Genomic DNA, 15,656 nt, shown 5'->3' with positions numbered 1-15,656 from the left:
GCCATCAGCCTTCCATTGATTTGAGCTGAACCGGAGGGACGACATTCAAGCTAGTTCAGGGGACAGAGAGAACATTAAAGGGAAACGCCACGGTCTGCCAGTCTCTATCTGTAATTTGAAGTTGCCTTTTGAATATCTGGCCAGGCACAACATATGTAAACTAGCCCCTCAGGCTAGCTCTGGCTAACTTAGTTTGAATGTTGATTAGTGTGCAATGCCCCTGAAACAAACCAATAAACAATGTAAATAAATAATATAGTCAAATGGGTAGTGTTTTCTGGTTTGGTTGTAGTTCTATGGTTAGGGGTTGCAATGGGTAGGGTTTTAGTTCTAGGGTTAGGAGATCCAATAGGGGGCCTATAATTGAGTTTGCAGGTGTAAGAAGATTGACCACCCCTATTCCTGGACATAATGGGTTGATCCTCATAAGCCAATCAAAGTGCAGCTAGGGGATGTTTCACAGGAAATGTACAACTCAGAAATAACAAACGCAAAGATTCCCGGTCCCTCTGACTTTATTTAACATGACGGCCACTAGACGCCTAAACATTTATCCCAAAAAGCAATGCATTTTTGGTGAAAGACAAGATTAAAATGAGAAATAATAGATCTAAACAGAATAATGCATAACAACAAAGTGCAGTTGACGGTAAAAAGTTATTTAATGAAAGGGTATGAAAAAGACTTCAAACCTTTAAACATGATTGCTCAAGACAGAAAGTCTATCGGATCTGGAAATGAAAGACAAAAAAAAAACGACCGCACAGCGAGTATAAACCAAAACTGTAAAAAGAAAAGTAATTTGCACCGCACATTTATAACAATACAGTAGAAAATTATAAAGAAATGGCATTCATGGTGAGACAAGAGACTTGTCCAACCACAGAATCTCTTGAGGCAGGACGCTGTCAGTTTGATCTGATTCAACAGAGGCCTCTTCTCTCCAGACCCCCGTCCCAGGGTCTGTCGGTTCTAGCGTTGGCTGACCGGGCAGCGGCCATACCGCTGTGTCTAGGTCGGCCTGGGCTGGGCAGACGCTGTCGCCTGGATCAGGACGGGCGGAACCACGCCGTGGCGAGGAGTCTCCCCTCGCTCTTAACAAACACCCTGATGGCCGCTCCCAGCTACTGTGTGTTGTCGGGAAGAAAACTGTAAACACTGGTCTTTCCCCGGATGACGAATGTTCCTTCGACAGACTGAGCCGGAAATAACACACTGTACGAGGCACGGCCTGGTAATGACACTGGAGCACACACACCGTGTGTGTGTGTGTGTGTGTGTGTGTGTGTGTGTGTGTGTGTGTGTGTGTGTGTGTGTGTGTGTGTGTGTGTGTGTGTGTGTGTGTACACACCACAGTGTACGTCAGCCAAATGAACAATGAAAGAGAGACGGCAGCACAGACTCCAAACCTATCCGTCCGTCCGTCCGTCTGTCTATTAGCCAACCCTGGTTAATTTGTGTGTGGGTGCGATTCCGCTCCACACTCTTCATAAACCCAATGTTTATTAGCGGCTGTGGCTAGCTAGCGTGAGCGCTGAAGGGGGGGAGGTGGGGCTACAGCGGGGGCTACTGTGTCGGTGCGGTTTTGTGTCGTTTATTGCATCCTTGGTAACGGGTTCACGGGGCGTCGCCCTTGTGTCTCGGCCCAATGAGGGCGGAGGATCACAGCGATGGAAGAAGACAGAAGAAGCATGAAACGCGTCTTCACCGTCTCCACGGTAACGCAGATGCCCACGGACGGGCGGTTCGGGGGGGGTCCAAATGTGTAAAGGTGCGGGATGGGTGGTGCATTCGAGGAGGGTGGGCGGGGCTTGGGAGGGGGGTGGGCGGGGCTTGGGAGCAGTCTCTTCCCACCCAGGTATGGGGTCTCCTTCGCCTCGTTGGGCGGTCGGAGGTCAGAGGTTGGCGTGGGTTAACTTGGCGGAGGGGGGGGGGGGGGGGGGGAGGCCTCAGTCGCCCACGTCGCTGTCGCGGTCGCCGATGATCCACAGGAAGTGGAAGCTGAGGGCGAGCAGCGCGGTGCCCAGCAGGTCGCCCAGCGCCGTCAGGTAGGGGATGGAGAAGCTGTCGGGGTCCTTGCCGCTCCGCCACATGGAGTGGACCATCCAGTCCGCTATACACAGCAGGAGCAGCACCTGGGGGCGAGGGACACCCGGTTACACACACACACAGAGAGAGAGAGACAGAGACAGAGACAGAGACAGAGACAGAGACAGAGACAGAGACAGAGAGAGAGAACTAACAAAGAGATCATCACTGCATTATTGTGTCTATTTTCTTTGTACCACTATTTGTTATTATAGTGGTATTTATGTTCTTGTTCGCGTTTTGCTTGGGCAATATAAAGAAAGGCCTTTTTTATGCCAATAAAGCCTTCGGATCGAATTGAGAGAGAGTGAGAGACAGAAAGAGAGGGAGACATCTCAGGGACAGAAACGGAGACAGAGCGATCATTCTCTGCAGAATTGATGTACACACACACACGAACACACAAGCACACACTACTTAATAACTATATTGATTGATCTCTGCAGAGAAAAACGACTTTTTTTGCCTTGTATGATTCACCTGGACAGTAAGGAGAGGGAGGAGGGGGTGAGGGAGGAGGGGGTGAGGGAGGAGGGGGTGAGGGAGGGAGGAGGTGAGGGAGGGAGGAGGTGAGGGAGGGAGGAGGGGGTGAGGGAGGAGGGGGTGAGGGAGGAGGAGGGGAGTGAGGGAGGGGGTGAGGGAGGGGGTTAGGGAGGGAGGAGGGAGGAGGGGGTGAGGGCGGGGGTGAGGGAGGGAGGAGGGGGTGAGGGAGGGAGCTCAGTGACGACAAGACAATCTGGATCAAACAGGGAGGAGGGCGCCGGAGCGAGCGCTACGAGGAGCCGAGAGACGACTGAAGGAGTGTGCGCTATCGATTCTCCTCCTGCTCGCCCTAATTGGCGTCACACACACACACACACACACACACACACACACACACACACACACACACACACTCTAGGTCAGAAATTGAAACACACATTGAGCGGCTCTTTTCGTACAGGAAAAAGCTAAATGACACCCAACCAAAACCCCAACAACATTGTCCTCCGCTCAGACCCGTTGTGGCCTGCCGGCGCTCCCTCCGGCTCGTGCCTCGGAGCGCGGGGGGGGGGGGGAACATTGGTATTCACGCGCCAACGCTGCCCGGTGAACGCCGGCGTCTTTGATCGCGGCAAAGTCCTCCTAATGAGAGCCATCAGAGGAGAGCGTCAGGGCGGCAGGGAGAGGCTGACGGTGTGTGTGTGTGTGTGTGTGTGTGTGTGTGTGTGTGTGTGTGTGTGTGTGTGTGTGTGTGTGTGTGTGTGGGGGTGTGTGTGTGTGTGTGTGTGTGTGTGTGTGTGTGTGTGTTCGTGTGTACCACTGGGACCCTCCTCATGAAGAGCTGGAGCTCCTCCGAGATGAACGGGTTGTGAAGAGTGAGGAGAGATCCGACGGGAGCAGAGAGCCTATCGTTCGACGGAACCCGTGATTGAAAGGCCAGATGAGTTCTCCGAACCAATCAGGGGAGAGACGCCCTGATTGGGCACTAATGACATTCAAAACGGTCTCGTTCAGAGCCCGCCGACTCCAAACGGAGATTCCTCTCAAATCATTGCACTCACGGCAATCTCACGGCTGGCTCGGCCGTTTCTGACTAATTGCCCTGTAGTGACGGCTGCGCTTACATCGTACATACGGCCCCTTAACCTCGTCTGTTGAAGTCGTGTTTATTCACTCGATGCTGTTCACTTCTCTACTTCAGACTAATGCTGCCGCGGCTAATTAATGCAGAATCAGTCACACACACACTCAACAGCCCTTTATGTTCCCACAATCAAAGAGGCAGAAAGAAAATAATATCACACACACACAGACACAGAGACAGAGACAGAGACAGAGAGAGAGAGAGAGAATCAGTCAATATTTCAGAGGTTGAAACAAAAACACATTCCTGAAAGAGATCAAATATTAATAAAATAACTGAATTATAGGCTTTTCTCCCACTGTGTTCATTAGCTCCCTGTTCACGTCTGAAACACTAGAGAAAAGAAAGAAAGAGAGAGATTTGATTTGCTGATCGACTCGATTGCTGCGGTATACTTTGTGTCCATCTCTTTAATTACACCTGACCTACCAGGACATCAGAAGAAAACACTGAGCCGGAATATTTTACAAGCAGTTTGTTTTTCACTACTGGGGAAGGAGAGAGAGAAAGAGAGAGATAGACACACACAGACCCACAAAGACAGAGGGAGAGAGGGAGACAGAGACACAGAGAGAGGGAGACAGAGACACACAGGAGGGTGAGAGAGTGAGAGAGTGAGACACACAGACAGAGAGAAAGAGACAAACACACACACACAGACAGAGGGAGAGAGACAGACAGACAGACAGACAGACAGACAGACAGACAGACAGACAGACAGACAGACAGACAGACAGACAGACACACACACAGACAGAGAGAGAGAGAGGGAGACAGAGAGGGAGAGATAGACAAAGACACAGACAGAGAGCGGATAGGGGAGAGGGGATAGCGAGAGAGATTAGACCCGTATCTTTCCCGGCACCCGCCCCTCTGGCCGAGCAGACAAAGAGGCATCACACAGAGGCCGAGTTGGAATTCAGCGCAGATTCTGACCGCTTCATTTAGAGCCACCGCTCCATTCAACCTGAGACATGAAAGAGGGATCAAACGATGGCGACGATGATGAGGAGGAGGAGAAGAGCTGGAGCCATCGTAAGAGAGAGAGGAGGAAAGAGGATGAGAGGAGTAGAAAGGAGAGAGAGAGAGAGAGGGCGAGAGAGAGAGATAGGGCGAGAGAGGGCGGGAGAGAGAGAGAGAGAGAGAGGGGGCGAGAGAGAGAGATAGGGCGAGAGAGGGCGGGAGAGAGAGAGAGAGAGAGAGAGACAGAGGGCGAGAGAGAGAGATAGGGCGAGAGAGGGCGGGAGAGAGAGAGAGAGAGAGAGAGAGAGAGAGAGAGACAGAGGGCGAGAGAGAGAGATAGGGCGAGAGAGGGCGGGAGAGAGAGAGAGAGAGAGAGAGAGAGAGAGAGAGAGAGAGGGCGAGAGAGAGAGATAGGGCGAGAGAGGGCGGGAGAGAGAGAGAGAGAGAGAGAGAGAGAGAGAGAGAGAGAGAGAGAGAGGGAGAGCGCAAAAGAGAAGTAAAAAAAAGAGAGAGGGAGGGAAGTAGAAAGGAGAGAAGGAGAGAGGGAGCGAGAGGGCGAGAGAAGTGGAAAGGAGACAAGGAGAGAGGGTGAGGGAGAGAGAGCGAAGAAAGGCAGAGGGAGACAAAGTGTAAGTGTGCATTAAGTGTATTAGGAGAGACAGGAAGGAACCGAGAAGAGGGTGCTAGTAAAGCCAAGGAGAGGAGGAATGGAAAGAGTACGTCACCTTCTGTGGAAAATAGATAATCTCTCCCCAGTCTGCCTACAGGACTACATCTACCTGAATAGAATAGTGATGATGAGGATATGACTTACAGCTCTGCAACACTGCTGTACACAGGATCCAGATTGGTTCTGAGGGTGTGATTTAACGTTCACCACCGGGACAACTCAGCCTGTTTACAGTTCAGATCAATGCCCCACACATCGAACCTTCACCAGACCGTCAAGTAGAACCATGACCAGATATTTTACTTGACAACCAAGAAACTCTATGCTCAGTTCGCCGCAGAACAATATCGGTCTCAGTTGATTTCAAAATCCAGTACTGTTAGAAATGAAAGTAAATACTATCCAATCGTTGTTTGTAACTGGGGTAGCGACCATGATAAGATATAAGTTGCTTTAATTTATTACTGATATATAAACATTGTTTGTAACTGGGGTAAAGGTGGAATAAAATACTCCTGCTAACTAACCATAAGAATAGCTAGCTGGCATAAAGGCAGGGCTGAACTCTAACTCGTGCTTTTACAGACAATGACTAAAGTAAGTGTTTGCGAGTTCCACTGGGATGTTTATTTATCTTGGTTGTTTTGTCTGAATAATTCCACGGAATCATTACCGGTGTTGCCGTCACCCCCGGCAACGTGTCTGTAATTGTCAAATCACGTGCCAAGCGACCCACCGCTAACCTCCTCCACACCCTTCACTCACATTGGACCGTTTCCACGGCAACCAGGAATCTGTGTGTATGTGTATGTGTATAAGTATGAGTGTATGCGTGTATGTGTATGTGAATATGAATGTGTATACTGTATGCATGTGTGTGTGTGTGTGTGTGTGTGTGTGTGTGTGTGTGTGTGTGTGTGTGTGTGTGTGTGTGTGTGTGTGTGTGTGTGTGTGTGTGTGTGTGTGTGTGTGTGTGTGTGTGTGTGTGTGTGTGTGGACCTCATTAGAAGTTCCTGGTTTCCTGTTCATGTTTATGGTGGATATGGTTGGATCCTGATTCAAGAGTTACATATACAGGACTTTACCCCAAAATAATCATTTACAGACACGGACGCCCTGAACATTATTCGGTGATACCGAAGTCTTCCTATTATTTAGCAGCGCCATCATAAACTCAATCAACACAAGAAATGTCACAAGAAATAATACACTAGTTTATGAAAACACAGAACTCCTCTCGCTCTCTAGAGGCCCTTTAGAGGATTCAATTAAAGTAGAGAGCAACGCGCTGATGAATACAACTCACACACACACGAGCCAAAGTGAGATGATGACTTCAGAGTTTCTCCTCGCCTGCAGTGGATCGTTCTTCCCGATTCCCCAGAAAGTAAAGTCAGAGTGCTGACAGTGCTTCGTCGCCCTCTCCATCACTGTAATGCCTGTTTTCCCTTCAAACTCGACAGCTCTCATCTTTTAGCTCAGAGGGTAGAGCGGGTTGGCTGGTAACCCGGAAGGTCGCTAGTTCGATCCCCGGCTCGAGTGTCGAGGTGTCCCCGAGCGAGACACCTCACCCTGACTGCTCTGGACGAGCTGGCTGTCCCTTGCGTGGCGGACACCGCCGTCGGTGTGTGAATGTGTGCATGAATGGGTGAATGTCAGGCGGTATTGTAAAGCGCCACTGGTTAGAACAGCGTTGTGTAAATGCAGTCCATTTACCATTCCTCCTAGTCCAGCGATGGGAGCGCCAGAGCTTTGTCTCAGAGTCAGAAGGGAACGTCCTAAAGTATCAAGAGTCTGCCTCCGATCTCACAGAGAGCCGAGGTTCAGCAGGGTAATCCATCCGAGATAAAGGACACCTGCCGCGCGTGACTGCGTGTTACTGGTTGGATTACAGTTGTTCTGAATAGACCGGAGCGGAGAGCCCTCACGAAACGTTCACACGACACGAGGAGCTTATGCTTTGCTTTCCATTATCCACATCAGATTTTGGGTTTAAAAAAAAAAAACTTCAAAAACAAGTTAAGGTCGTCTCTTTGGTCAACAGAAACCAGCCCTAAGCTTTGCATTAGCACCGGGATTTTAAAACATTGGTTGTCCCGTCACTGTATGGGGAAAGAAAAGCTGATTCATTCAAGTATAGGGATTTTTGATTGAAATGATTCAGCCAGAAACATCAATGTAATCTGAGTGGCAGTGCACTACTGGAGCCACCCAACAGAGGGCGCTGTAGGGTATATCGTAAAATGGTACCAACTTGTCATGTTCTGTTATGCAGTGTTCATTTAAAAAAACAATGGTGGACACCGATAGACCGGTAGAACCCCCAACCCTAAAACACACAAACGACTAAATCTCACAAAAAACACATTGTAAAAATCGTAACACAACATTTACAGAATCCCGATACTAAAAGAATCCCGATACATATCGATTCACCACTCAAACATCGTTATCCCACCGAGATCAACGCCAACCTTCCGAGCCGTTCAGGGCTGTAGAGCTGCTCTCCCACAGCTCCCAGCATTCCCAACACTCCCAGTACACAGAGGTCATGATGCTAGGCTAACCGATCTAACAGCCCATCAGTACAGCAGTATAGAGGCTCCCCAGCCACGCAAACGACAAGCACTAAGCACAAATAAACAGCCGGCGAATTCCCTACATTCCTGGGAGGGAAGCTACTGCCTTGGCAGAGCCAACAGAGAACAAGTGAGGCCTGAAGGCTCTGATTCATACTCAAGTCAGCCGGGAGGACGCTGCCGTGCATAATTGCCCTCAAATCAAACGCAAGCAAACAAACTCAGGGTCAAGAACTCCGGAAACCGGACCCCCCCCCCTGAATGCCCACAGAGCTCCAGGAATGTCTGACGAACACGAACACACTCATCCCCCGCCGTCAAAGACCATCAAGGGCAAGAATTGTAGAAAAGGTGCTTGTTCGATTTTTTTTAAGACTGGTCCCGTTTTTCTGTGACTAGAATTCCAGAGAGGAATTCTCCGCCGCTTAAAAAGGATCAGGACGATCAAAGGCGTAACACGGGGTGGTTGAACCCTGTGACACAAAAACTCTCCTTCAAGGTAATCATTCAATCAGGAGGATTCTCCGAAGATTTCTAGAGGTACATACAGCCCTGTCTCTGTCCAAGCAGGTCGGAATAGAAGTGTGTTGGATTCCCAGTGTAATTTTAAATTCCCAAAACTATTGTCACTGGTGGCATAATGTATAAATGCCATACAAAAATATATGAAATAAAACTTTGTTAATTTATTATTAATAATGCCAGAAAATAACCCACACACACACACACACACACACACCTGTAGCAGGGCGGCGGCCAGGTAGACGGTCATGAAGATGGGGGTGAGGGTGGTGTGGCCGCTCTTCATCAGGTGGATGGTGTACAGGAAGATCAGGTGACCTGGGATGACCAATAGCACGAGCACCTGGGCCGAGCGGTGATTGGCTCCTGTCAAGTGGCCAATGAAAAGAGGGGGGGAATCAAAAAAAATTTAGATTCAAAATTGTCAACCTGAAAATGTCTTTCGGCAACAGTTAAAGCAACTGAAATGTTTTTTCATATCATTTCCATTATTACTACATTATGTCAAGATGGCGGCTGTGTGAAGGAGCCAAGATGGCGGCTGTGTGAAGGAGCCAGGATGGAGCCAAGATGGCGGCTGTGTGCATCAGTCTAGGAGCTGGACGGGTTAGAGTCCCATGGGAAGAGGCTTGAGGTGAGCGTTGGGCCGGGACTCACCTGTGCCGTAGAAGGTGCGGCAGGGGTAGTAGCAGCCTCTGGCCTCCGGGGGCACCTCCCCGGGGACGCAGTGGATGTGCAGGTGAGTGGAGATCCTGCTGGACTGGATGGCCACCAGGTTACCCCCGATACCTGAGAAGACAAAACGGTTTTAAATACAAAGGACATCAATCACCCAATGTTGTTCTTGTTTTTATTTTAATTATATATATTATTTTAAAATATTTTTTTGGCCATGTCTGTCTGTTAACGCTTGGTCTTTTATGTATTTTTGCAACTTGCTTGAAAAATAAAAAGTGATGTCTTGTTTTGTTTTTTTATCTTCTCATTCAACGTTGACATTTGAACACCTACACCTGGAGAGTGAAGACGATCAGAACTCTGTCACGATATGTAGTTGGATGTGACGGGAGGTAACAGAGCAGCGATCAGACATTTTGTAAAAGCACAAGGCTGAATGGAAAGCCGTTCTGAGCCGACACAGAGTGGTGCACGGCTGATTGAAACTTCAAACCCAGACGAGGTATTGTTCCGAGGTTTTGTCTTCCTCGGCGAGGCATCGTTCGGAGTGACACGGCGAGGACAGAAGCGGTGTGATGGAGGATAAAGGAGCCTAGGGGAAGCCCGCTGGTTTACCCCTGAACAACACCATCTATGTGGAAGAACTCAGAAGTAAACTTGTGTCCTACGAGTGATTCCCCAACGTTTCCCTCTCGAACCTTCAGCTGGTGCCTTCCCCCCCGCTCAGGTGGGTTCTAGACCACTTTAACCTGCTGCTGAGGGCTGGATGTCGCACCACTGATACACAACTGTTAAGAAATATGACTACTATGAAGGTCTCGCCCCTCCACGCAGCAGAACAAGGCTGTATCCTGAATCATCCACCTGGGAGATCGCTTTACAAAGAGCTGATTCACTATCTGCTGGTGAAGAACGCTGGCTTGCAGTGTGGCCTCGGATTCACCAGAGTCTCCATCCCAACCTGCTTCCCCCAAGAAGGTAAACGGTAAGTATTCCAGTCCGACAGAGAGAGATGATGATGATGATGTGGTCTGGGACAGTTGTTCAACACACACAGCTCAGCCTCACCCAACCCTCACTCACTGAACGAGTAGAACGCGCACCCAAATGGCTCCATTAATAAATAAATGAATGAATGAATAAATAAGGCGGTGAATACACGCGTGTCAAGGTCTAGCCGGCAGCTCCCGGTTACCATAGCGACCGTCCCCGATCGGACCGCCCCCGCCGCAGCCCAGGGCGACGGACCACCTTACCCCACCCCGCCCCGCCCGTCTTCTGTCACCACGGGCAGTCCTGCACATGATGACATCACACATCACCCCCCCCCACACACGCCCACGCCAGGGCTTTGGGGGGCCAATTAACCCCGGCCAGTTCCTGGATGTTCTGTCACTCTGACGCCACACAGACAAGACCTTTAGGAGGCAGGGGGGGGGGGGGGGGGGGGGAGTGTGTGTGTGTGTGTGTGTGTGTGTGTGTGTGTGTGTGTGTGTGTGTGTGTGTGTGTGTGTGTGTGTGTGTGTGTGTGTGTGTGCATCACAGCAGGGAGCTGAGGTAGGGTGGGGAGTGGTGTCATGGCCTATTCAGGTCACTGGATGTGACAGAGGGAGGGAGGAGAGGGCGAGAGAGAGGGAGGTGGTTCAGGGGAAGGGGCACGACAGCAGGGCATGACAGCAGGGTGTGTGTGTGTGTGTGTGTGTGTGTGTGTGTGTGTGTGTGTGTCTGTGTGTGCAGGCATCTCGGCCGGCTCCTCAGCCCCTTGGGATAGAGTAGTCTGTCTGTCTGTCTGTCTGTCTGTCTGTCTGTCTGTCTGTCTGTCTGTCTGTCTGTCTGTCTGTCTGTCTGTCTGTCTGTCTGTCTGTCTGTCTGTCTGTCTGTCTGTCTGTCTGTCTGTCTGTCTGTCTGTCTGTCTGTCTGTCTGTCTGTCTGTCTGTCTGTCTGTCTGTCTGTCTGTCTGTCTGTCTGTCTGTCTGTCTGTCTGTCTGTCTGTCTGTCTTTCTGTCTGTCTATCTGCCTGCCTGTGTCCGTCTTTCTGTCTGTCTATCTGTCTGTCTGTCTGTCTGTCTTTCTGTCTGCCTCACAGCCTGCCAACCAGCATCATGGAATATCATACACATGCACGAGCCCACACACACACACGTGCACGTGCACATACACCTCAGGCAGGGGAAAACCAATCACGACCCGCAAGATTTCCCCACTTGTTAATCATCTTTGGCTTCCGTTAATTGCCGGTCGTTCATTAACGGCCTTTCATTAAACGCTCGTCTCCTCTAATTGACAAACAGGCCGGGCCTCCGGGGCGGGCAGACGAGGGAATCAGGGGGACGGAACGCTCTAACCAGCACAGGAAACACCAGACGGGGCGATCGAACCAACGGTGTGCGACTGCAGCCGTGAGCCCGAGTCCTGGCTGACGAGAGAGAAGAGGCTGGCAGACGCTCAGACAAAACACCTCGCGGAACACCTCGCCGTCTGTGTTGAACCCCTGTCATCGTCGCAAGCAGACGCACGCCTTTCGCTGCAAACACTTTGCTCACACCGCCTCCCACTCGCTCGCGCTTCGGTCGCTCGGTTCCGTGAATGGAAAGGGAGGTGTCTCGCGCGGTGAGCTTCCCTTCGGTTGGAGGGAGACCGAGGAGAACAGTTTCCGTGCCACTGATGTCTCGATTGTTATTAGCGCCGTTTACTCAAACGCCCCGACTGCAAATGATTCTGAGTCCCTTTGACGTAGGACAGAGCTGCACTCGAAACACCTGTCTCCCCATGGTATCCCCCTTGTCTCTCCTATGATCTCCCCCCTCGTCTCCCCCTGTCCTCCCCTCGTCTCACCCCCCCCCCCCAGTCTCCCCATCGTCTGTCTCCGCCCGTCTCGCTCTCGACTCCCCTCGTCGCTCCCCCCCTCATCTCAGAAACGGACGACAGTCCAAACGTCTTCATCTTGTAAGTCCTCTCCCATTAATTAATTAGTCGTCATCTGTCGTTCGTTAGAGGCCTTTCATTAAAAGCTTGTCCTGCGATGGACTGACTGCCCCGCGGCTCGGTCGCTGACGGTCGTGTGTGCGCGCGTGTGTGTGTGTGTGTATGTGTACGGCCGTGTGCGTCGTCAGTGTGTGTGTGTGTGTGTGTGTGTGTGTGTGTGTGTGTGTGTGTGTGTGTGTCAGGTCTTGATGCAGACTCACCATTGATCACCGGGGTGTACACTACGATCCCGGCCAGGTTGGGGTCCGACACCGTCTTGTCCAGGATGAGCCCCCCGATGCTGGGGCACGGAGAGAGACACGATGAGACGGAGTGTGTGTTTGAGTGTGCGTGTGAATGTGTGACTCATTATTTAGAGTGGAAAAACCTCTAAATGAACACTGTTTAGTTCGATTCTTTGGGAGGGAGTGAGTGGGTTAAAGAAGTTGCTGGGAACGACTATGGGAGACGGATTCTGCCGGAAGGGACAGAAGGTAAAAAAAAATGATGGAAAGAAAGAAAGAGAGAGAGAGAGAGACCGGAGCTAACAGTGCTAGCGTTCCCCTGCTACGTGTGAGAAGCTGCCAGGCTCAAGGGCAGTGAAGGGTAATCACGGCGTGGAGCGGCAATTTGTTTAGTGCAGTGACTCATCAGACACAGCAGCCGGCGAGAGCCTACCGTAGCCCCCTGAAGACGACACACACACACACACACACAAACAAAAGGGAAACACACACATACACACACACAAACAGAGGGACAAACACACACACACACACACAAACACACACACACACACACAAACAAAGGGAAACAGACACATACACACACACACACAGAGGGACACAAACAAACACACACGCAAAGACATAGAGGGGGACCCACACACACACAAACAGAGGGACACATACACACACACACACAAACACACACACACACAAACACATAGAGGGGGACCCACACACACACAAACAGAGGGACACACACACACCCTTGTGAGGACCCCCAGTTCCGGCGATCAGAAGAATTAATCCCTTCAAACTTTGATCAAAGTCAAAGGGGGGGACTGAGACTTCCCTTCCGGGGGGGGGCTCAAGAGTACAAAGACACACAAACACTTCATGATCAGTGCTACAGTGAGGACCTCAGGGAGGCCTGCACACGGCTGCAGGATGCTGCTGCAGCAGCTCAGTCTAGAGCTTGAGCGAGGTTCTCACTGGACCAAGAGACCGCACTGGAATGGGGGAAGTGTTGTCCTCCTTAAGTACTGACAAACAAAATCACACACACTAACGCACGCACACTCGCACGCACGCGGGTCCTCACAAGTAGAGATAAACAAAACCACACAAATACACACACACACACTCTGGGGTCCTCAAAAGTAAAGATGAACAAACACACACACACACACTCTGGGGCCCTCACAAGTAGAGATAAACCAACACACACACACACACTGGGGTCCTCGCAAGTAAAGACACACAAACACACACACACACACACACACACACACACACACACACACACACACACACACACACACACACACACACACACACACACACACACACACACACACACACACACACACACACACACACACTCCCCCTACCTGCTGATGACCATGGCGGTGATGACGGGCTCCCACCCAGAGTAGAGCAGCTGGCGGCTGGCCGGGTGCTTGGAGGAGATCACCATCCAGAGAGGGGTGAGTGAGAGGAAGAAGGCACACACCAGGAAGGACACGTAGGGGTAGGTGTCTGGAGAGAGGGGACCACACAACACACACACAGTCAGCTTACGGGACCTTTTTAGGGACTAGAGTCCCGGAAGGACTTCAGGGCGCATTAAGAGATCAGGTTGATCAAAGACGGAGCGGTACACGAGTGTTAAGCTAATCACGACAGAGCGTTCAGTTAACCGCTACACGAGGTTTAAGTTAACCGCGAAATAGCATTCAGCTAACCCGTGTAAGCGGTTAGCTACACGGTTGTTCAATTAACCGCTCCATTCTTTACCTTCTTTATGTTCTTCACGTTCATGTTCTACGTGTTCTTCAAGTTCTTCACATTCATGTTCTACGTGTTCTTCAAGTTCTTCTTGTTCTTCAGGTTCTTCTTGTTCTTCGTGTCCTTCATGTTCATGTTCCTTGTGTTCTTTGTGTTGTTCATGTTCTTCGTGCTATTCTGGCTCTTTGCGTTCTTCACGTGTTTCATCTTCATGTTCTCCATGCCTTGCTCGTGGCCCAGAACGCCGGAAGGATGGCAGAAGGTTGTCTTGGGAACAGCATGTACCACTCAGACTGTAGTTAATCCATTCATGCTTCTGGGCACTAATGTGACAATGATAATTTGTTTCATTTATAAACCACTTTTCCATTGAAGTCAACTCAAAACTCAAAACGCTCAAAACAGAACAGAACACAAGCCCTCAAATACACGCTTTTCAATTACTGCCACACAATAAGGTTCTCCTCCTTCAGGCTCCAGGACGGCTCTACACTGAACTCTGGGAAACGACAACATTAAATCTAAACCTATCCTTCAACCGCTCCCCTGTCTTAAAATATGTCTGCCAGCGGCTCCGTTCCGTCCAATCAGAGCCGAGCAGGGCAGCAGTATTCACCACGCATTCCCCATAGGACAGTACACCGGGTGGTGTCGGCAGAGTAATGGGAGGTGGTGGTGGTGGAGGAGGTGGCACATTAGTGCTGGTGCGACATGAATTATACATGTATGGAACAAGTGGCGATCCTTCAAGACGCTGGTCTGAATCACGGAGGTGGAGCCCAGGCGACCTCTAGTGGGGAAGAGCCGGTACTGACGGCACATTTCTTCAAGAAAATGCACAAATCAATTTAATTTGATTATTCTGATTTTTTGACTTTGCTCACAAGTGTCACCTTAAACCACTGTAATCCATGTCCTCATTCCAACCAGGACTTTAAGCTTGCTAGCTCTTTGGTTCAACTCCTGACCAGACACTGTGACGCAGTCTGTTTTTACCCAGAAGCCATCTCCCCTTCTGCCCAAAAAACAGACAGTCATGCATCACGTCTATGTTAACAAATACTTTCCCCATGAGCATACAACACAATCATGGTGTTTACCCTCCGGTTGCCCAGCAGTCACTGGGAGCACCACATCCATATACACCAACGTGGTTTGGAAATGGCAACCTTATAAAAACTTTTATAAGAAAAGTCTACTGAGAGTGTCCCAGTCAGGCCGATACGTGATTGGCTCCTCACGCTGTGTGTCATGTGTCACGCCACAGCTTTGGCCCGCCCCCCCCCTGGCAGTAAACAGCGGTATTAACGAAGGGGTTCTGCAGAAGAAAGGCCCTGGAACCTTCTGGAAGCACTGCACTCCACTAAGGTTGGAAACAACTGCTTTTAAGCGGTGGAAAGTTCCAGTAAAGTTCCAATCAAAAAGCGATCTGTCTGTGGTTGGGCTGTGCCCACGGCTGAGTCAGCAGACTGGAGCTCTGCCGCTGGGTCACGTCTCACCCTGCCTGTCCAGATGGTCCTCACAACAGTGTGGGGGGACGGTACCTGTCAATC

At 50.4% G+C, this 15,656-nt stretch overlaps 1 protein-coding gene across 1 annotated transcript in view; it reads right to left on the bottom strand.

Annotated features, from left to right (window-relative positions):
- Positions 1–1,947: 1,947 nt before the first annotated feature.
- slc41a2b (solute carrier family 41 member 2b) overlaps positions 1,948–15,656 on the bottom strand; it is a 23,999-nt gene continuing 10,290 nt past the window's right edge. Inside the window, exons 8-12 of the mRNA XM_056588137.1 lie at positions 13,707–13,854; positions 12,313–12,392; positions 9,107–9,238; positions 8,667–8,815; positions 1,948–2,135 (exon numbers count right to left, since the gene is read on the bottom strand). Of these exons, the coding sequence (XP_056444112.1) occupies positions 1,950–2,135; positions 8,667–8,815; positions 9,107–9,238; positions 12,313–12,392; positions 13,707–13,854 (695 nt within the window). The 3' untranslated portion in view covers positions 1,948–1,949. The remainder of the gene's footprint in view (positions 2,136–8,666; positions 8,816–9,106; positions 9,239–12,312; positions 12,393–13,706; positions 13,855–15,656) is intronic.

The sequence above is a fragment of the Gadus chalcogrammus genome, chromosome 4, assembly GCF_026213295.1.
Source record: "Gadus chalcogrammus isolate NIFS_2021 chromosome 4, NIFS_Gcha_1.0, whole genome shotgun sequence".
NCBI lineage: Eukaryota > Metazoa > Chordata > Actinopteri > Gadiformes > Gadidae > Gadus > Gadus chalcogrammus.
The sequence above is the reverse complement of the archived record's forward strand: the minus strand, read 5'-3'. Positions and strand labels throughout refer to the sequence as shown.